Here is a 22,591-nt window from a genome sequence, read left to right as displayed (position 1 = left end):
TAAAGATTTTATTTATTTATTTGACAGGGACAGATCACAAGTAGGCAGAGAGGCAGGCAGAGAGAGAGAGAGAGGGAGGGAAGCAGGCTTCCTGCTGAGCAGAGCGCCCGATGCGGGACTCGATCTCAGGACCCTGAGATCATGACCTGAGCCGAAGGCAGCGGCTTAACCCACTGAGCCACCTAGGTGCCCAGACATCTCCTTTTCAAAACTAGAACAAGTCTTATAACCCAAAAAGTATGTCAGGAAATATGGTGTCAAAGTCCTTAAAGGTCCTTTGAAAGAATGTTTGATGGACAGAACCCACCTTTCCAACAGACATGAAGATCCAGTTCTCTATGGGAGGAGAACTCAAGTAGCTCACCCAGTGACCCAGACCACCACGGCTTGGAGGGAAAGATCTGCTTCATTCTGCTTGAGGAAATCCCCCAAACCACTGCACTTGTGAGTTCTCGTCCGGGAAGCAGTCAACCTGTTCTTAAAAAGGCGTAGCTGCTTAAGTCTACACAAACCACTCTTACAGAGTACCTATTTGGAATACCTGTAAAATGTCTGTAACATAACTTGACAGTTTTCACCAAATCTCCCAGTAATGTAAAACTTTAAGTGCTCAAGCTCAGGCCAGGATGAAATATTTGTTATTTGACAACTATAAGATAGCACTTAAGGGGTTTTAGGCCCCAGGACATTGGCAAAAATCAGAAACACTAATGCCAGACAGTTGGGCTGCCTCCTAAGACTTACCAAGTAAGTCTTTTAGTCACAGTGGTGGGAGGAGTCCTTCCCCTGGGGCAAGAAAAGGTTAAAGGCTTGTGCACATGCACATTTAAGAGACACTCTACCAAGTTTAAAAATATATTTATTTCACTAAATATATTTTAAATATATTTAAGAATATATTTAATTCACTCTCCTCCAAGTAGTTAATAGAATAATCTTAAAATTCTGTTATAGAATAATCTTAAAATTCTATTCTAGAATACCCACATGTAACTCATTTAATAAAAAGGCAGCTTCTGTCCACTAGACTGACATAATTTTTTCCATTAGATATGATTCTGTCACATTTGTTCAGCAACCACCTTCAGAAGCAAACGCTAACCGACGCAAAGAGACAATCGTGATGCTCTTTAAGAAACTGCATGGAAACACAAAAGCAAGGTACAGAGATTCACAGAGTCATAGCAGGGTTTCTTAAAAGACCTTTCACATCACCATTGAAGAAAACCCAACAAGAACCATGCCACAGGGACTGATAATCTAGTTAAGAGGGGAATTTGTCTTCCATTTACTTTCACTCATCAGACATCACACAGACGTAGCTGTGTGCCAGACACTGTGCTAAACTCAAGAGACAAGGATCACACACGTGCTGTCAATGTGCCAATGGACTGAGTTTGGTCCCTACCATTCTCTTCCTGCTGATTTAAAAGCCAGGAAATCTCACATCAACATCCAGATATCTGGCTTCTTTAAAAAAAGAGGGAGAGAAAGAGAGAGAGAGAGAGAGAGAAAGAGAGATTGCAACATGGGCCCAGGATCCCTTCACTGACAACTTTCAACTGCAGCACAGAAGCAACTGACCCTATAGTGAAGACCCTACACACTTCCTAGTTTGCCACAGTCTCCACCGTGCCCTACTGTTACCCAACAACACACCCCGAGGCCCACTCATTTATGTTCCTTTTGGGCCCTGAGGTACTTGGGTTTGCCACTCCCATTCTAGAGAAAAAAAGAGGGGGGAATATAAGTGACCCCTGGCTTAAGAAGCTCAGAGTCTAGTGAAGTCAGTAGACAGGATGAATTACAATATGGTATGTTATAAACTACAGTAGAGGAATAAGCAGGGAGCAACCAAAACCCTATGGAAGGGTGCCACTAACCCCACCGAGAGGAGGGAGGTACCCAGTCACCATCACAGGGGAAAGGACACTTGGGGAGGGTCTTAAGGGATGAGAAGATGGTCAGGCAGAAAATTGGAAGGAAGTCAGTCCACATGTGCACAGAGGTGAAAGGACTAAAATAATACAGAGTTTTCCAGAGACAGGGTTAGGCAGAGAAAGGACCTACTACACTAACAACTTTGAACTTATGTCTGGGGCAATTCGGAGCCAAGAGAGCCTTTAAGCAGAGGCTGACATGATCAGATTTGTCCTTTCAGGAAAAGATGCCGAAAGCCTTGTAGAAAATGACCTGGAGCCAAGCTTGCTGGCATGCGCCCCTTTGGATGCTACAGGGAACCCCTTTGTGTGGGTTTCCAGGTGCTCAGTAACCCTATGTTCTCTGCCCATGATAGGTATCTTGGTGAACTCACCTGTTACTTCTTTCACAGACCGGTACGGGTCAATGAAGTTATCTTTCTTGAACAGACACAATGAAAATGCTGTAAATTAACATTCAATACTGACCTTTGAAAGGGTCAAAATGCAACAGGCAAGGTTTCTACAGATTATCTCCATTCCACTCACCTACCCTGCTTCCCTTCCCCACTTCCAGTGTCTCTGAGAGGACGCAGAAGCTTCTAACAAAACCCCTTGCCTCCCAGGTGTGGCACAAGCTTAATTATCCTTATATTTAAATCACTATAAACATGCCCCAAACCCCATCCTCAAATACCCTTCAGTGAATCACCCATGTTAACTCGAGCTTTGATGCAAGGTCTAGAGGTGGTGAACACATGACGGGTTCAAAGAAGAAGCATCTTACTCAGCAGCCTCCTAGCATGTCCCCCAAGAAACAATAGCCCAGAAAGGCCTGGAGCGAGGACACCAGGCTGCTGCCCAGAAAGAACTGAAGATGGGAAAATACACACATCCTCTCAAAGCAACAAAAAATTAAATCAGTTTCCATCCTCTCCCCCAAACTAAAGCAAATCTCAAAAAAAGCACACACACACAAAAAAGCAAAAAACAACAACAACAAAAACAAAAACAACAAAAACTAAGGCAAATCACCGAGAAGAGCTTTAAAAAAACAGTCTCGGTTATAACAACCCAAAACAGACTATTTCCCAGACTTTTTATTGTTATAACAAACAAAACCATCTTTCAGTTCTTGTCATTTGCAATTACCATGCCATAATTGAACACCAGTGAATCACTATGGAGCTTCGGGGAGAGGGGGGACCTACTCCCCCTACTCCCTCAGAGCTGTTGCTGTCATCATCACAGAACGACACAGCAACAACATCGAGAGTTCTCTCCTCACATCTCTAACCTGTGCATTGCAGAGACTCTAAAAACTTCATGCTCTGTCACTTCTCTCGTTCAAGACGGCATGATATTTCGGAGCATTTTCCCCTTCAAAAGACCTCAACATAATTTTTCCATCTATTTGCAGGAGCCAAGAATTCAATTAAGAGAAAAATTATCTCGCGAGGGTTTGGACAATTCAGCCCATTAACCCTCGTGGAACTCTGCTGAGAAAAGAACGTGAACAGCGCAACGGGAGGCGTCCCGCGTCCCAAGGAACCGGCCAAGGCAGGGGCAGGGGGTGAAGAATTCCAGAAATCTGGGCCCAACCTGCCACCCTGCCCCGTTAGCAAAGCCATATGGTGCCCCTGGCCTCCGACCCTGAGGCCCAGCTGGAGGGGCCCAGCTTTGGGTTCTTCTGTGAGAGGCTCCCGCATGGGCCTCCAAATCTCACCTCGAGTGAAAGCATCACCCATGTAACAATTTTTAGATTCACAGACTCACAGCAGCCCTGCCAAGCTCTGTTTCCATGATCTGATGAAAATGAGCTCACTGTGTAATGGAAAACGACTGGCACGGGTATGGGCCAGGTGGTCTTGACCCTTCATCTGTCCCCAAGCCGATGCCCGTGGTCCGGCCAGACCTGGCACAGTGCCTCACCTTGGTGGCTTCTTCGACGCTCTCCCTCAGGGCCTGCAGCTCTGCGTCGTACTGCTCCTTCAGCTTGTCCATCTCCAGGTCGTGGCTGGAGACCTCTTCCTTCAGGGCTCCCTTCAGGGCGGTGAGCTCCCGCTCCCGCTTCCTCAAGAGCTCTTCCTGCTCCTCCTTGGCGATGAGCAGATCTTGAAGATCCTGTTTTGCCTGTAGGAGTTCCTGGAGAGAGGAAGCACGGAAGGGAAGGTGAGGATTAAACCTCTTCGCTGAGGGGCGTGCAGGTCCTCCCCAGCGGGGCCACCCAGATGGGCCACCCTACTCCCTAGCCATCCTCCAACTCTCTCCTCCCCACACCACCCACCAGTCTGGACCATCGCCCCCTCTCCCTTTCACTCCTTTGAGGCCATCATCCCCTCGATTTGTCTGTCATGGCTTTTTTGAGTTTGATTTAATTTGAGAGAGAAAAAGGGGAAATGATTCCATTTTCATTGTTTTGAAGGGGCATGTCTGCCTTTTCCACCTCCTTTCCTTCCCGTGCAGTGAATGGTCTGTCGCCTTTGCAGTCAATGGGCTTTTGCGTGCTGTCGCTTCACTGAGGGCCATGCTGATGGGATGGACTCACTGCCTCCACACCACCCCTGGGAAAGATCACTTCCTGCCGCAGCTCAACTGACTGAGTCACCCAGGCGCCCCCATCAGTGATCTTTCTTCTGTCATTCTGTTCTCCTCTGTTTCTTGGATCTATGTCCTTTTCCTCAGGGCATAAGAATCCCCTGGGTCAAAGGCAACAAAACAAAACAAAAACAAGCTTTTCCATGAAACTTCCTGAAAGTGTAATTTCTGTTCACTATACTTCTTGACCACCTAGTCACTCCTCAATCTCTTGCTATATGGCTTTGGATCCTATTGCACTAAGACTGTCCCCTCCAAGGTCATAGTGACCTCTTAATCACCACATCCAGGCTTCATCCCAGTCCTCATTCTTCTCGACCCTTCTTTGACTCTCCCCGCCCCCGACCCCGTCTCCTTAAAATTCTCTTTGATGTGCAGTTCAAAGACAGTCCAGTCCGCGCCTGTTCTCTTCCCTCAGGCTGCTGCTTCTACCACAATTTCTTCTGGCTTTTCTCTCTTTCTTCCCAAAAGCTAAGATGATCCCCAAGAATGCAACTTGCATTCTTTATTCTTTTTTGGCAAGCTCATCTATGTTTCCCCCAACTATTAATGCTAAGCAAGTAACTCCCAAACCTTTACCTCCGACTCCTACCTGAGTTCAGACCTGCACTTGCAGCGACCTGCCAGACACATCCATCTGGATGTACCTTGGGCACCTCAGGCTCAGGAAGTTTATGTTTTTTGGTGAATTCATCAAGTTCTTTCCTTTCCTCCTCCTCTGTTCATTATTCTTATAAATGGCACCACCTGCTTGGGAGCTTGGAAGCATCCATGACCTCTCTTGCCCTTGTCCTTGTCTTTGACCACTCAAAAGTTCTTTAACATCTTAGATCCTTCGCCTCACCTCCCTGGTTTAGGCTCTCCCGCCACCTACCTGCTTCCCGCGTCCAGCTACTCAGCTTGGGCCCCTATGACATTATCCACACGCATTCCCTCGTCTCAAGTGCCCTTCTTCCCTCTCAGTCCCACCTCTCTCTGCCTCTCAGAAAAATCTCTGAAGACATAGATCCAGCAGGACCTCCTCCAAGAAGTCTTCCTTGAGTGCCCCTCCTGATATCCTTCTCACTTTAGCTGGACGTCTCAGAGCACATAATTCTTTTACCTTGCAGTCCATACAGACTATTTTCTTTTCTACCCTGCTAGACTATAGCCCCTTGAAAGAAGGATATCGATCTGATCGTATTTTTGGTGCACAGATCAATGATATCGGGAATGTGTCTGTTCTGAGTATAAGTGAATTAACGTGTGCAGTACCCAGAAGTCTGCAGATAACAGAATTCTAAACGAGTGTCTTTTTGTCACAGGACGCACACATCCTGTGCTCTTGGAGCTCCCGCGGAATCAGAGGAACGGCTGCCACCTGGGGACCCGAGGCCTCAGAGATGAGAAACTACTTTCCATTCCAGGAGAATGTGACTCGTGAGGGGATGAAAATATAACTGGCAATGGAATCTCTTTCCTTTTCTCTAGGATATGCACACCTTCGAAGCAGGGGAACCCCCGCAGCCCCAGGGAAGGACCACGTTGCAGAAACCAAGACTTCACCCTTCCAGAAACTCACAGGCAGGCACTGATGGATTCGGTGAAGTGCTGAGGGACTCATCCAGGTCACTACGGTAATTCGAGTGCCTCCAAAGCACCAAGCACAGAACACACGAGCCAGTCTTAGGAAAACAGAGCCCATCCTGAGGTTTGTCAAAGGGGGACATCCTGGTTGGTGCGAGGCTGCCGGCCCCTCCTTCAGGAGGACCAGAGACGCCTCCATCACTGTTGTTACCGGCTACCCCTGCAGGTCTTCCTGGGCCTTCTGCCAGCCTCTCTGTAGAGCCCCTGTGATTCTAACCCCCATTTCCTGCTCTTACTCTCACACATTTCTCAGTTGTTTTGATGATAAGGCAGTTCCTCTTCCCACACTTATCTTTTCCAGGATATAGCTGTGCTTTGGGTCGCCTTTTGTGGAGTGTCACCAACGCATGTCAAGAACCTAGGTTTTCACGGTCTGTTTGACACCAACGTGCTGTTATCTGTGGTTGTGGCTGTCGCCTGGGCAGCCCGTGTTGTACAGATCCCATCAGATTACGCCGCACCGTATCACTTAGCAGCCCTTGGAAGTTGTCCAGGGTACAGACCAAAGGCAGGAGAGATGTCAAAAACCTTACTTCACCACCTCAGCAGCCTTACTGCCAATCATCTCAAATATATAAATTTCAAAACACAAGTAACTATCTGTCGGAGATGAGCATGCCTCTCTAGGGACACCAATCAGAGAAAACAAAGAGAGGTCTTGGCCAGTCGGAATCAGCACTTTCAAAACCTCTATGCATCCGGGCTAGCTGCAGATACAAAACCATCTGGGAGATAAAAACTGAGTGAATGTGTATGTGTGTATGTGGGCAGGGAGGGGCTGCAAATTTGACTGCGCTTGGTATGCAGTAACGTAAAAAGAATTGTGCTAAGCATTTCCAAAACTCCTAGGAGATGAATATTCAAGGCGATTAACAGTATTTTCATTCTTAAATGGAAAACAAAACAAAAAACCCAGAGCTCTGAGACACTAACATGCCTAGGACCGCACAGCTCACATGTGCAAGTCTGGGACACAGACTGGAGACCGCTGCCCTTCTCTTTACCATGCAGCCCCTGAAGCCTACACACTCGAGGAGGAGAGGGGCAAACAATTACACCGTGCTCAGTCTCTTCGAAGCACACGCAACAGAGCACTGTGTCTGGCTGGAAGTGCTCTAAGGAGGTCCCTCTCCTTAAAGAAAAGGGACAAGCCCAGAACCTGAAAGGAAAAAAGAAAAGCTGAAAGAAAAAGGAAAGTACACTCTGGCACCTGGCTGTTGTTAGCAGCAGCAAGTGGCTGTCCCGACAGCAGGTGCACTGAGACCCACACACCAGAATACCAAGCCAGCAGCTCACTTGCCCATAGAAAGCCTCATTTCACACACCACTGACTCACCGGTAGTCCACGCCAAACTGAGAAGCATGCTGATTTCCTCTGTGTGCATGTTTCCCAGAAGTTATAGGTCTCTATCGGAGGCCCACACTCATTGAAAGGACACAGAAAAGGTCTTATGTCAAAACTGTAGCTGATAGGGAATTATGTGATTTTTCCCCCAAAAGAGTGGCCTAGAAAGCATACTACAGTTGATGAAAAATGTATTTCTAGTTATTTTTTTTAATTAAAATTTGTAAGATGTACAGTCCTGTCCTACCAGGGTTTTACTGTTAGAGACCTCATTTCTGAACACAGTCTATCCTCAGATCAATACAATTTCAATACCAGAATATTTTAAGTACTCACATCTTAGCAAATGCCAGAGATAAGCCATTACCAGCCTCTGCTGCAGTGAGACCCATCCATCAGCACCACAGGCTCCCATCAAAGACGATGGTTGGTGATTTGAAACTCCCCCGTTGGGGCGCCTGGGTGGCTCAGTGGTTAAAACCTCTGCCTTCGGCTCAGGTCATGATCCCAGGGTCCTGGGATCAAGCCTCACATGGGGCTCTCTGCTCAGCAGGGAGCCTGCCTCCTCCTCCTCTCTCTCTCTCTCTGCCTACTTGTGATCTGTCTGTCAAATAAATAAAAATCTTAAAAAAAAAAAAAAAAAAAGGAAACTCCCCCATCATGGCACTTAGAGAAAGGGCTCATATTCACCCACTACCCCCAGACTGGAGGGGAATGAATTTACTGCAAAGAAGTGGTTGAAAACTTATTTTGTAATCACTTTTGTAACTTGAGTTAAAAAAAAAAAAAAAGCCCAGAACCATCAACTTTTTAACAGAATAATACAGTCACCTCTTTTTGATCAATTATATGGTTTATCCTAAGAGAATGATATTTTTTACTCTTTCTTTCTTTTTTTAACTTTATTCTCTCTTACTGTTACTTTTCTGATTTTGTGTTGGTGTCCAATGTTATTTAACAAAAGGCAAAACATTAAAAGAGCTTTCATGAAAAATCTTGTGCATTTGGCAAGCCTCCCCAAAATAAAAAGCCTTCAGCCTTTTTCAAACACTCAAAAATAGAAGTGTTTAATGTTCGTTGTGTTTAAGAACCTGTTCTAAGCCAAATGCCATGGAAAACTTGGCCATAACTATCATCTGTTATCAGACTCCCCCAGGCCACTTTTCATAAAGATATGAAGAATAAATTGAATGTGACAAGGAGATAGGATCTATTTTATTAGTGGTATAGAAACCATAGGTCACGTTTTCACTACTGCTGACAAGTCAAAGGCACCTGATTGAAACAGTGGGGATGAACCTCCAGAGAAACCCACTCTGACACTGAAAAACTAACTGTGCCCTAACTCATTTTGCAGAAAGACAGCAGTAGATACTGTCCCTCCCATTACAGGAAAGAGGCAAATAATCAGAAAACCAACAATATCGGCTATTTTCAGAGCAGATGTGCTCTGTTTCCTTTTCTGTGTCTTTCATCACCAGCCTGAAAACACATCACTAAAACTGAGGCTCATATCCTTACCCTAGTGACCACTAACAATAAATAAATAAATAAACTGTTTAATTAATTAAATCATATTCATTCATATATGCTCAGTGCATTGTGCTTATAAAGACAAAGAAGCATGTGACTCACTTTCTTAAATGGTGACAGTTCTAAAATAATTTAAATACTGAAATTTATTTATTAATTTACTCTATTGCTTGGCACCGTGTGAGGCAAGAAATGGGGGAAGAAGCAAAACTGACATGTTCTTGAACTAACTGGCTAGCAGAAGAAAGGGGCAGATATAAAATGGATCAAGGTCAAATGTGCTAAAACGAACCTATAAGGAAACAGGATTTCAGGTGAAAGGACGACAACTAACCATTAGAGGTTTCAGTTAGTGAGAAAATCCAGCAACTTAAAAGACTTCCCAGCAGCAAAGATAACACCCTTTCCTTTTAGAATCAATAAAGTGTCCACACAAGAATCATAGGATATGGCGAAGTCTTCTATTTAAATTTGTTTGTGAAGCTACATTTTTATTGAAAGCCATAAACTGTTCAGTTGACATCATTTCTGGGAACTTACCCTTAGGAAATCTTTCTAAAGAACTAAAAGGATACATGTGTAAAACATTCAACACATTTTTACGTAATTTGGAAAAAAAAAAAAAAGAGAGAAACAATAAATAGAGAATGATGATAAAATTTATTATGGCTTATCTCCCTAAAAAATGAAATAGGAAGAATCTAGATTATAATAAAGGAAAAATGAACTTTCTAAAAGATTTCTTTATTTATTTGAGAGAGTGAGAGCAGGTATGTGCAAAGAAGGGGCAGAGGGAGAGAGAGAGAGAATCCCAAGAAGACTCTGCAATGAGTGCAGAACCCAACACAGGGTTCAATCTCATGACCCCAACATCATGACCTGAGCCAAAACCAAGAGTCAGATGCTCAACCGACTATACCACCCAGATGCACCTGACAAACGAACTTTAAAAAGCAGGTATCAAAGCTGTAGGGACACTATAATTGTCCCTAAATTATAGAAGGGTAGATGAAAGCTATCAATGGATAGGGAGACAATGAAGAAATAAATGTAGATATTAAAATAGAAAATATAGAAATAAAAATGTTTTCACCACCCCTCCATTTTAAAATTCCATTTTATAATTTAAAAATTTTATTTACTTATTTATTTATTCTGAGAGAGAAAGTGAACATGTGAGCAGGGGAGGAGAGGCAGAGAGAGGGGAGAGAGAGAATCCTAAGCGCGTTCCATGCTCTGCACAGAGCCGATGTAGGGCCCCATCTCACAACCTTGAGATCATGACCAGGGCTGAAATCAAGAGTCGGACGTTTAACGAACTGAGCCACCCAGGTGCCCCCATTTTATGATGTTTTAATATTTCAGTGACAAATACACCATTTTCAAACCCCATTCTAACGTATCTTGTCTTTGTAACTCAGCCCCGGGAAGAAGGCAGAGCCATGAGAAGAATATAATATCACGAACGTGGCAGTTTTTAGGATAAAGGCCATTGGATAAAAAAAGAGAAACAGGTGCTAAGGAACATGCCCAAGGCCTTCTCAGGAGAAAAGGTCTAAGTGGAGACAGAGAGATGCTCATGTAGGAGAAGGGAAACAATTCCCCTCTGCCCGTATGGTAAAATGAATTCATGAGAGCACCTGCAACTGGGTGGCTGCCACCACCAAGTCATAGGGAAGAGACTCTAAGTTCCAAAGAGCGAGATCTAAAATCCCTCCAGGGAATTACTCCCAACACGAAACAAGGAAGGGACTGAGAAAACACTTGACAGCCGAGACTCAGAGGCAGCCAGAAACTTGAACTCCACAACCAGAACAAAGACAAGACCCAGGCCCTTAGAGGGAAAACTGCAGAAAATGAGAAGTAAATGCTGACATGGTACCTTTACTGTTTTACTTTTTTATGGTTTCTTCTTCTTCTTCTTTGTTTTGCATTGTTCTAAATTGTGTATCATTTATTCGTTGGCTGTTCCTACAAACTGAAGCTTATAAGGAAAAAGCTTCAAAACTATGCCAAAAATACAGGTTATGATAATTATAGCCAATATCAAGACATCTAAATGCACACAGAGATAAAAGTTCTATTTCTGATCTTCAATTATACCCATTTCCAACTTTAAAAAAAAAAGTAGACATTCACAGCCTATGTGTGTATCTACCACATTAATAGGATGGCAGTCTAATTCACGGAAGAGATAATAACTGTCTTTGAGAAACCACACAATCATTAACAAACGCTAAGCAGAAGAAAGAGTCAGCTTCATTCACTGACTCATGGATTGCTAAGAACTAAATAGTCTATAGGGAATATACTGATATGGGCAGAAGCCAGACGGGCAGCCTGTGTACACAGCAAATGCATTCCATTCATTTATTTACTCACTCACTGTTTTACTCATAATGCATCCATCCAACCATCCGCCAATTATTTGCCAAGTGCTATATGTCCCAGGCACTGGAACAGCTGATAAGGATAAAACGCCAAGCCAACCAACACCAACCCTGCCTCCTAGAGCTTACATTCTTATGAGGGCCTTGGAAAAATCTGTGATAAGTGCTATATGGGCATAAGCATCTTTAAAAAACTTTCCCATGACTAGCATCACTTACAAAGTGTTTTTGCCCAAAGTTTAACCCAAATCTATTAGTGTTTAGATCTAATTTCAAATTTACTGGAAATGTAGGAGACAGTGGAACAAGTTAATGGACACCATAAGGAAATAATCAGACAAATCCACAATGTGGGCCATTGGTCCACATTCCATCAATGGAATGGAAAGGGAGCAGGAAATAGGAAATTGGTGGCAGAATACTAAGATAAATAAACTCAGAGAAAGAGAACAATGAAAGCAATACGGGATTCTTGACTGGATCCCGGCTTGGGGCTGGAGGGAACAACTATAAAATATACTTGAGGGACAACTGGCAAATTTTGAATAAGAACGAGGTATTAGAATTATTGTTATATTATAGGAATTATTCATTGTTTTAGGTATGATAATAATATTGTTATAACAAAATTCCCTAATTTTTTAAAGATGCATGCCAAAGAATTTAGGGGTGAAGTGTGGCGTTATCTGTAATTTATTTTGAAATGGTTCAGCAAAGATGAAGAGATGGACAGATGAAAAAATAATAGGTTAAATGAATGGACACGAAGAAATGGGGTAAGTATGACAAAATGTTGACAACTGTTGGATTTGGGTTGGGGCTCTATGGAAGTTAATGAATTACTCTTTCTACTTTTCTGTATGGTTAAAATTTTTCCAAAGACAAAGTTTAAAAACTATTACAGATGATGCTTTTATGGAATCTAGCCATAGGCAGAGTGGAGCAAATGCACATAACGGAATAAGGCTTGTAGTATCCAGACTCCGCCCCCCGCCCCGCCCCATCCCATCCTCTCCAGGCAGATGGGGCCTGCCTTACCACCTGATCCCTCGTCCCCCCACCACCACCTTCCTTACCTCAATCAGAGCTCCCTTCTCCCTGTCCTCAGATCGTTTAGCGCTGTCTAATTCATCATGCATTTCTGAGAGCTGGTCTTGAAGATCCCTGATCTCGGTCTGGTGCTGTTCCCGTTCCATCTTCACCTGGAACAGTCTGGCAGGGGAAGAGGCCCGTCAGAGAGACTGTGCTAAGCCTTACATTTTTTTTTCATCCAGTCTGATTTCAAACATTCAGATGGTTAAGCAAAGTCATCAGAAGCCCCAAGGAGCCTCCCACTCTGTGTTCTATACTGAACAAGGAATCACAAACCAGAAAAGTAACTGGTAAGAACTTATGTCTGCAGTTTAATTTGCCCAACAAGAAGGCAAGTGAGAACTCAAACCAATGGGCAAGGTTATACAGTGACGGTTTCTCCCCAAAAGGAGACCATAGTGTACAAGAATTTAGATGACAAGAAAGAAATTGACCCAAAAAAGCAGAACCTCTTTGATAATGTTTTCACTAAAGCCATCCCACTCCCTACCTCCCACCCTGCCCCCAGCCCCAGAAAAGCCAGCAAATTACGGCCTACTTGGCCAATCTGGCCCACAGCCAATTTTTCTAAGTAGTTTTATCGGAATACAGCCATGCTCATTCATTTACATATTACACATGTTCATTTGCACAATACAATGGCAGAACTGAAGGGGTCCAACGAAGACCATATGGCCCATAAACCATAAAGTATTTACCATCTGACAGAAAAAATTTGCCAACCTCTGCTCTAAATCAAACTCACAACTGTTTTACCTTTTGATTTTGTAAAGTCTTCACTACACCCTAAATTTTTTTTTTCCTCACCAATGTTTCTAAAACTAACCTCCAGGCATGTTTCAAAAGCAAAAACTACATCATCAAAACTGCAAAGGCAATCAAATGATCTTATTGTATATTTCTTGAATCTCCTCCTGCTTAAACCTTCACTTAAGATCTCCACTGTGTCTGCAGAGCTTCATAGCACTGTACGTTTGCAGAGTTGGGTTTCAGAGCCTTATGTCACAGATTTTAAAATGATGCAATGACAGGGCCATCTTGGCTTTGACTCTCCCTCTCTGCAGACTCAACAGAGGCATAAGCACTGGTCAGCATCCTTCAGAAGAAAATTCACAAACTGGGAGATTACAGAAGTCACAGGACATATGCTTTTTGGAGGCTAGGGCCAGGCTCCTTGAGATCTCTGTCTATAGACATCCCTACTCAGCATTCCCTGCTTCTCACTTGCCGGCTCTAGGAGCCACTCTCAGGGCTGAAATTTTACAAGGCATCCTTTAAGGTATACAACGAATTTGTTGAATCATTAGCCTTCCTGCTTACAGTCTGCGTGTGTCACCAGCTTCGCAATTTTACAAGGGTAAGAAGGAGAAAAGGAAGGGTCAGTAGCCCCTCTAAATATTTGGAAGGCTGGGTAGTACTGAATAGACAAGAAGGTTCTGGCTCCACCGGATGCAAGAACCCAGGCTCCGCGCCCAGAACTCACTCCTCCAGGTTCTTCCGGAGCTCCCCTTCGCTCTCTTCCAGGCGCTGTTGCAACACGGAATTCTCTTCCACTTTACGGTCATGCTGGCCCTGGAGCTCTTCCAAGCTTGCTCTCATTCTCTCTCTCTCTTCTTTCATGTTCTGTTGATTCTAAGATGAACGCGTGTGATTTTCAAGCATCTCCAAGGAACGTTCATGTAATCCCACAGAAGGCTACCCCGAAACTCTCATGGACTCAGTGTCTTTGCACTCATTTATTAAACAACTTAATCAAGCCACATAATTAGGCCTGGGAGTTTGCAACTAGAAAGAACATTAAATACTGAATGAGCTGTAAGACTTCTAAAAGAAATACCAAGGCAGCTAAGGTTCAGTCTGCTAGTTCTATTACTCGGTTTGGATATTTTATATGCATTTAGTTTCCTACTGACCCACCTGAATCCAACAGCACTTTACTCTATCAAAGCAAACAGTGTCTATGGGTTTCAGTTACTTCAAAAAATTTTAAAATTAAAAAAAAAAGTTCTTTGGACAGCAGGAGCCAAATATACAGGAATTTACTCAGTGATGAGAGGAATGTTTCTTTGGGCGGGGGTAGGGACTGGCTTTCGCTTCACTTAGGCATCCAGATTTGCTTAAAATATTCTTTGTAAGACAGAAATTTAAAAAATGACATAAAAGAAAAAAACAGATACCTTGACTTCTAGTTGAAGCTGTCTCTGAAGTTCAGCCACTTCTGTAGTCAACTTGTTTTTCTGTTCCAACAGATCTCTGACTTCAGACGAAGGATTAGAAGCCTGTAATTAATTGAAGAGATACCCTAATATACATGTTCAAGACGCTTTATTTTCTCTTTCTTCCAAAATGTAATCCAAGCAGTAACATCAAAAACCTAAGACCCAATTCAAATGTAAAGCCCTCCAAAGAAAGGGGCACCAGGAAACCCTCCAGGGGTGACCAGAGGGCTCTGGACCTTGATCAGGGTGGTGTGTGCATTCACACACACCTTATATTAAAAATTCAATGAACCAGACAGTTAAGATTTGTGCAATTTACTGTATAGACATCATACCCCAATAAAACAATGTAAAAAGATAAAAAATAAATATTTGTTGAAGATTCCTCCACTGCCTAAGGTTATACCCAAAGCCCATGTTTCTGTGTTCCCAAGGCCCTTCGTAAAATCTATTATTATAAAACTTCCATTACACTGGGAATCATTATTCCAGAACCTGAGATGTTCTCACTCTCTGCATATGTCTGTATTCAAGTAGTAAATAAATGTATGTTGGCTGAATTGGCTTTCTTCTTTTAGAGGCTGCATGTCCATAAAGAAGGGAGATATAACAAAGAGGGGTCTGATTAGAGAGTCTATTAGAAAACAGACTCTGATCTGAGTATTAATATTAACAATCTCATTTTTTTTTCCTCATGGGTATAATAACAGGATAATGGTCTCAAAAGGATTTGGCTAAAACTCTACAGAGAAGTGGTTAGAACGCCACAAAAGGGGAGGAGAGAGGATAAAAGGCAGGAATCAAAACTAGAAAAAGACATGTCTTGGGTATCACGGGCCTGAACCCAGGTGTGAGTTGTGTGTGATGAACTTGGAATGAGGTACTTCCTCACTACTCCTGTGAAGTTAACCAAACCCAACCATCCACAAAAACACAGGATTTCCTATTTTCTTAGGCAAAATGAGAAAAATCCATTATGGAACTCTAAATCCAACCCAATGAGGGAAATTGCACATTGTTGTCACACGAATGAAAACTCTACCTACTCTGCTGTTTCCAGTATGGTCTTTCCTTCTCTCAGAGGAAATCACTCCACTGACACCAAAAAGATAAAACTCCAAAGCCTTTGCCCACAAATAATCACATTCAGAAAATAACGGGGAGAGAACAGGAGTAGAAAAGTCTGGGCAATTAAGCAGTCATGGTGCTTTGATCTTAGCAAGAAGTCTAAAAGCTATGGTTCATCTCATCATCTCTGGCTTAACGGGTTTCCCCTCCTCTTATCTCACCTCTCTCCAAAAGCTACAAAAGGAATGAATTTCTGCAAATACCTCACTATTCATTCCTCTTCAAAGCCCATCAGTGATGGCCCAGCACCTTCAGCCAAAAATAGAAACTTCTATGATTTCTGAGGTCTTTCCTATCTGGCACTTCCTCCTACATCCTGGCTCTCTGATCCAGCTACACTAAATTGCCTCTAGTCCCCTAAGCATCACAGACACCTGCCTTCTTGTATTTGTTCATGCTGGTCCCTCCACCTAGGACACCCTGACTTCCCTTCTTCTCCCAGAGCCTTCTTTAGAGACACTGTTAGTGTCCTGGATTCCAGAGGGCTTAACCTAACTTCCCTAGTTTGGTCTGGATACCCATAGCCTGTGACCCACAAAGATAATCTTCACATCAAGGCCAAAGGATGTATCACCCGAAAAATACGCAGTTGAGTGAAAAGCAAGAGTCACCCTTGTAATTTGGATTTAAGAGTTTTAGCACAAAACCCCTAAATCAATTTTAAGAACTATGTAGAGCCCCTGAAGCCTGCCTATAAGCTAGGCGTATAGTTTAAAGATTCCCCCAGGGGAATAGTGCATGTGTGCGTGTGTACGTAATCGTTTTAATGGATGCCACAGCAGCAGTCATGGGTTAGCTGAGCGTTGACCAGTAGAGAAAAGAGGGAACTGAGGCCTAGAACATCCTGTATATTTCATATGCATTTAGACAAACTTGCTGTGAATTGTCTCGGGTATACTCTTTCCTTTCCATGCAGAATTCCCCGGGAGGGACAGAGAAGACACACAAGCAAGAAATGGGTCCCAGTTCAAGGCAGTGCAGGACTGAGGAACAAGCTTCTAGTCATCCCTACCAAATGTTGCTTCCTTTCAGGGTACAAAGTGTGTCAGGCACGTAGCCGATGTTCATCAAACATGAAACGACTCCTTCAACAACAAAAAAATCTCCACGTGCCAACTGGATTCAGTACAATAAATGGAATGGGCAGTTTTTAAAAAAAAAAAGGAATTTGGCCCCACTGCACTCCTTCCTTTCTCTTCCACCCATGCTTGCTGGCTTCACCAGTCTCTAGTCCTTATTCTCTGACATTCTGGAGCTTGGGTCCGGTCACACTTACCTTCTTCCTTCGGGACCTCGGGTTACACTAGGGTCCTCTGTCCCTGATTTCAGTCCGTCCTTCCTGTTCTTATTTTCTCTTTCTAAATTTCACCACCTTTCTGTTTCATCTTGCTATAGGTTACATATTTTTTAAATCAAATCTCTTAAACACCTTTCTGAAAAAAGGCAGGCGCACCATAATATTTACAACATGGATCTCCCATTTTAGGTCCTGCTCACTACTCGGGTAACTTCCCACTTACTGCAATAACCCCATGTACAGGCTGAAGGAACAGCAATTTGTTTGCCACATTCCACGTTAAATGCCCTCTGCAGAATACAGAACTCCAATTTACTTGATTATTTCCTTGTGTGCTCCCTGCTGCTCGAGACTTCAAAGTCTGGATTTTCTCAAAGACCAGGTTGACTTTCCGTTTAGTGGCGTCGTCATTATCGGTGCTTCTGGGAAACAGGGAGCAGAAAAAACAGTGAGGGGTGTGACCATGGGTCTCGGGATACCTGAAGTGCCCTGACGTACAAACAACAGACCCGTTTAAGAAGATCGATGGCAAGAGGTATGAATTAATTAAGGCTACAGACAAAGCCAGTGTGAGGAGAGCAGGATGGATGATGTATTTCTCTCCAAATAAGCTGCTCTATGTTAACACTCAATCTGGGACGAGGGTTCCCATTTCCAAGAGGGAATGTAAAAGAGAGGCACCCACATTCTGAGCCTGGAGAAAACATACAGTGAAAATTTAGTAATTTGTTGTTGTTGGACTCAAATGACTTATATTCATTCCAGCAAGGAATTTCTTCTGTGTGTGTGTCTCTCTCACACACATCCCACAGCCACACTTTACTTGTAAATCTTATGCTAAGAATGATCTACAGTGACCTTAACTGGCTTTTTAGCCTGTGTTTAAAAAAATAAATCTCCCCAGCTGAGACTGTCAACCCCAGAGCTTCGTCTACATGTTCACAGATAATGATCAGAGAGAGGGGTTTGTTTGTTTGTTTTTTAAAGATTTCATTTATTTACAAGCAAGAGAGAGAGAGAGAGAAGCAGACTCCCTGCTGCGCAGGGGGCCCGACACAGAGCTTGATCCCAGGACCCCGAGATCATGACCACAGCCAAAGTCAGATGCTTCATGGACTGAGCCACCCAGGAGCCCCAGACAGTTTTATTAACTTCGACCACACCTTCTATCACACATTCCTGGCAATGAGGAAAAAATTTTTAAATAAGTTCCCTCAAATAGTCACCTCCTGTTAACGTCTGTCTCACCAGTCTCTCAATAAATCATGAGCAAAAATATATATATAAAAGAATTTAGGTTGATGGGGGGAGGGGGTTTGGGGGTAGGGTTATGGACATTGGGGAGGGTATGTGCTATGGTGAGTGCTGTGAAGTGTGTAAACCTGGCGATTCACAGACCTGTACCCCTGGGGATAAAAATATATGTTTATAAAAAATAAAATTAAAAAAAAAAAAAAGAATTTAGAGAAAGTATTCTAAAAATCAAAAGCTCTTCTCCCTGAATCTTATCATGGTAAAACCCTTCACAGAGAGACACCAACAGCTAGTTCTTGGCTAGAAGAATCTCTTCGGTTAGTCCCCACCCCCAACCCCATGCCAAAAAGAGCCCCTCTCTTATATTCTGAACCTATTTTGTCAGCTCGATAATTGTAAGGTATGATGGAAAAATGTGAAGTTTGGATACCAATGAGTACTTGCCAAGTGACTTGCAGTCACTTCGGGTTGTAAAGATTTTTTTTCCCTTTTTAATCCTATCTGATGAGACAATGGAAACAGAAACTGCAAATTCCTGACCTAATATCTCAGCAAGGACTGAAAACCAGATTACTCAAACTCAACCTCCAAGATAAGTCTGTGAAAAGCAGTGCTTTTAAATGACTCATACATGCTTTAAAAAGCAAGGAAGCAGGGGCTCCTGGCCAATATCAACTCCCGGGAGGGGAAGAGGTGGTTTTATTTATCACTACTAATAAGGAACGATTGATTACTACTGCATGTATGACAAACTCAAGGTGGCAGAGTCAGTCAAAACTGAGGAGGAGACATTCTTCCCATCTTTGAACTTCTTTTTAAACAATAGAGAGTCATTTGAAAAACAGGGGTCCCTGGCTGGCCCAGTCGGAAGAGCACACAACTCTTGATCCTGAAGTTGTGAGTTCAAGTCCCATAGTAGATGTAGAAATTACTTTAAAAATAATAGTAAATTATATATATAAACTCATTTTCCCCCTGCTCTTCATACCCACACCCAAGACTCAAAAACTGTTGTGCAAACTCCAGCCACTGACCCCTAAGCCTCAAACAGTTCACACAGTGCAGGAAGGGCGGGCAAAACAGAAGGTCTCAGAAAAGGAAATTAAGACCCCATCAGTAAGGACGAGACTTTGCTCCTTTAAGGAAAATCACTGACCCCTCTTTGAGGTAATTGTAAAGTATCTGCTTGGCCGTCTCCTCATTGGTTTGTTGAGTGAGCTCTTGCTGGCCTTTCAATAGATCCGGAGTGGCCTGGAACATAAAGCCAGTAATTACACCACAGGATGGAGTTTCCAGGAAGAAGGCAAAACCCTGAAGCAGAAGCTTCCAAACACATTCCTACTTTCCAAAAACAATTCCTCAGGTAAGGATCCTCATTACAATGGCTCCACCACTCAGTAGCTCTATAACCTTGGGCGACTTACTTAACTTCGCCTCAGTTCAATTTTCTCACCTGTAAATGACAGATTAATAGTACCTACCTTCATAGGGTTGGGGCAATCCTAGAATCTATAACAAATAAATAGTGCCTGACACTTACCAACCTTATCATCATTTTTACCACTATCATTATTTTTTATTGGTACTACCAAAACACTACATATACCACTTAAGTCAATTCCGTCCCTTTAGGAGTGACCTAAATTAAAATTAACCTAATTTCTCAGGCCAGATATTAACCCAGTCACTCAACGTCAGGAGAAAAATCAATATATCGACACAAACCTAAGCACTGAACCTCTGTGTGTTAACAAATTCTGCACACCTGCAGATGCCACACAGACACAAACAGGAAAAATGAAGCAGAGAGTGTCTGACAAGTCCCTTGACAGAAAAGTCCATGACAGGATTCTAGCTGTACCTGAGTTAACCTGGAAAACCATACAATTGGCAGTAGGTTGAAAACTCTGTAGGGGAAAACTGAAACAAATCGGATATGCCGTTAGTGAGGGTCTGCATTCCTGTAGCCTCCTGCAGCAAGGAAGGAAAGGCCCATGGGCATTACCTGAGTATTGGAGGTGGAAGTAAATGTCTTCACAGAAATCTTCTTGGTGCCAGAGTCGGGCAAATTTGCTGGTGGCCGATTCTGTAACATCAGCTTCGCCGTGGCTGTTTTGATTTCCTCCTCCTTTTTATTCTGTGCTGGGAGGGAAGAAGCGTGTGTGTCTGTACTCTCCTGACCATCTTTGTTTTCTGGAACTTTCCCATCTTTGCTCTGCTGGGGAGGCCTGAGGTGGGCCCCCTGCAGCCTCGTGAAGGCCCGGCCCACACTCTGTCTCCCCCGGTGCTCCTGAGCCGATGACCTCTGCGGGCACACCTGAGATGGGCGGAGAAGGTGTTCGCTGGACTTGCCCAGGTTCCGGCTAAATTCGTTTAGGTACTCGGCATTCCCCTGGAGACCAAAAGGAAAGGCACTATCCACGCTTCTGGACCGCTTCCTGTCTTCTGGGTTGATTCTGTTTCGCTTCCCAGACCTTCCTCTCTTCTGGAGCCCGGGTTTTTGGTCAAACTTTTCAATCAGTTGGTCCACACCAGGAATTGATCCTGTATCAATATCCCGCCCAGTTCCTGGCAAGAAGGGGATATAGCGTCTGTTTTCATGACGATTCACATTGTCAGCATGGATGGCACATTCCTGGTCATCAAGTAAAAATCGGTACAGAGAGTTGGCCGAAGTGGGAGTTGCCGATGAGGAAGAGGACCTCCGGGACCGAGCTCCATCCAGGACGGGTCCCGCCGAATCCTGCCGCCGGAAGGGAAGCACGTCCGGCCTGGCCTTCTTGGTCTCAGGATGGGTGTGTGGGCTGTGGGCTGTTAGGGACCTCCCACTAGGCGACAGGGCCTCCTCCACCAGCCCCTCCTTGGTGCAGCTCTGAACATTTACGCACACTGAGGTCTGCTTCTTGGGGTCATCGATGACCACAGAGCTGCACAAACGAATGGCCGTCACGCTGGATTTGCCCACATCTTCCAAAGGAGGGCCGGTAGGCTGAGAACTACTAGGTTTCGGGAAGCGAGTCCAAGCCTTCTTATTGTTGGAACCTTCTTCTGTTCGAGTGTTTAGCCAATTACTCTCAGGAGGCTGGGGATTTTTTAAGTTCAAGTCATTCTTTTCCGGGTCATAGGGCTGCAAAAGCTCAGGATGCCTCTGAAAGTTCAACATGTGGGATGGCTTCACTGGCCCCTCTTTACATTCTAGAACCCCATTCTTGCCCTCAAAGAGAGAGGATTGTTTCAGGTTTCTCACTGGGCTGGGTTGGGCGTAAGGATTTTCTGGGAGCTGCAATTCCTCAGCGCTGGTCTCCTCCAACACAGACCCATTGCTGGAATGCAGGGGCAGGTTACTTATCACCGGAGATGGGAATGGTGGCCCATTTTCAGAAAAAGATGTGCCTGCCATACACCGCTCTGTGTTATTCAGGACTATGTAGGGGTGGCCATCAATTCCCTGTACCCGGATACTGACACCATAAGAGCCTGCCTTCAAGGGTTGGGAATTCCGTGACTTTTTGCCGTCATCACTTGCGAGTCTCAGATGGACGCCATATTCTTGCTGCACATGTTGATATTCACCGAAATACAGCTCCATGGTTCACTGCTCCTGCGACCAGGGAAAGACAGGGTAAAAAGAAGACATTAGGTTAGAATTACACCTGTTTAAATGAAGATGATGAGGGGAAAGTTCAAAGAAAACGCAACACTTTAACCAGCAAGGACACTTCGGAACCAACTGCTCATCCAAACAGGCCTTTCTGGATGCCCTCCCTGACCATGGAGTTGTCAACACCGGGCTTGAACCCTGGCCTCTGCGGGGAAGATGGACAACACCTTTGGCTTAGCCACCTTATTCTGTTTCTGGCTGACAGGCCGTTCTGGTTGCTTTGTTTTGTCCCTTAGTTGGTTTCCTCACACCTTATGCTATTTATTTTTAACCAATAGGATATTCCAGTTACTAGCATTTGAGAACAAGGTACTTTTCCATGAAACGATTAAGACTGAAGGCATTCTGATGGTCACCACTTTCTCTTTTCTCCTTCCTGTTGGAGCGCTTTCTACCTTTTTTATGCACAATCTTGCTTTGAAATCTTTCTATTTATTTGGATATAATGTTCAGAACATTGTTTTACTTTGTTCCTGAGACTGACAATGAGAGTGAATGAATAAGAATAATTTTTCAGGGGCGCCTGGGT

At 43.8% G+C, this 22,591-nt stretch overlaps 1 protein-coding gene across 1 annotated transcript in view; it reads right to left on the bottom strand.

Moving 5' to 3' along the window:
- LOC111153370 (cingulin like 1) overlaps positions 1–22,002 on the bottom strand; it is a 97,048-nt gene extending 75,046 nt beyond the window's left edge. The window contains exons 1-7 of the mRNA XM_022512365.1: positions 20,407–22,002; positions 19,558–19,652; positions 17,464–17,569; positions 14,681–14,782; positions 13,987–14,135; positions 12,488–12,623; positions 3,852–4,064 (exon numbers count right to left, since the gene is read on the bottom strand). Of these exons, the coding sequence (XP_022368073.1) occupies positions 3,852–4,064; positions 12,488–12,623; positions 13,987–14,135; positions 14,681–14,782; positions 17,464–17,569; positions 19,558–19,652; positions 20,407–21,990 (2,385 nt within the window). The 5' untranslated portion in view covers positions 21,991–22,002. The remainder of the gene's footprint in view (positions 1–3,851; positions 4,065–12,487; positions 12,624–13,986; positions 14,136–14,680; positions 14,783–17,463; positions 17,570–19,557; positions 19,653–20,406) is intronic.
- Positions 22,003–22,591: the final 589 nt, after the last annotated feature.

The sequence above is a fragment of the Enhydra lutris genome, unplaced genomic scaffold (genome assembly GCF_002288905.1).
Source record: "Enhydra lutris kenyoni isolate GAN:26980312 unplaced genomic scaffold, ASM228890v2 scaffoldscaffold31, whole genome shotgun sequence".
NCBI classification, from domain to species: Eukaryota; Metazoa; Chordata; class Mammalia; order Carnivora; family Mustelidae; genus Enhydra; species Enhydra lutris.
This window is presented reverse-complemented; position numbering and strand designations above follow the sequence as displayed.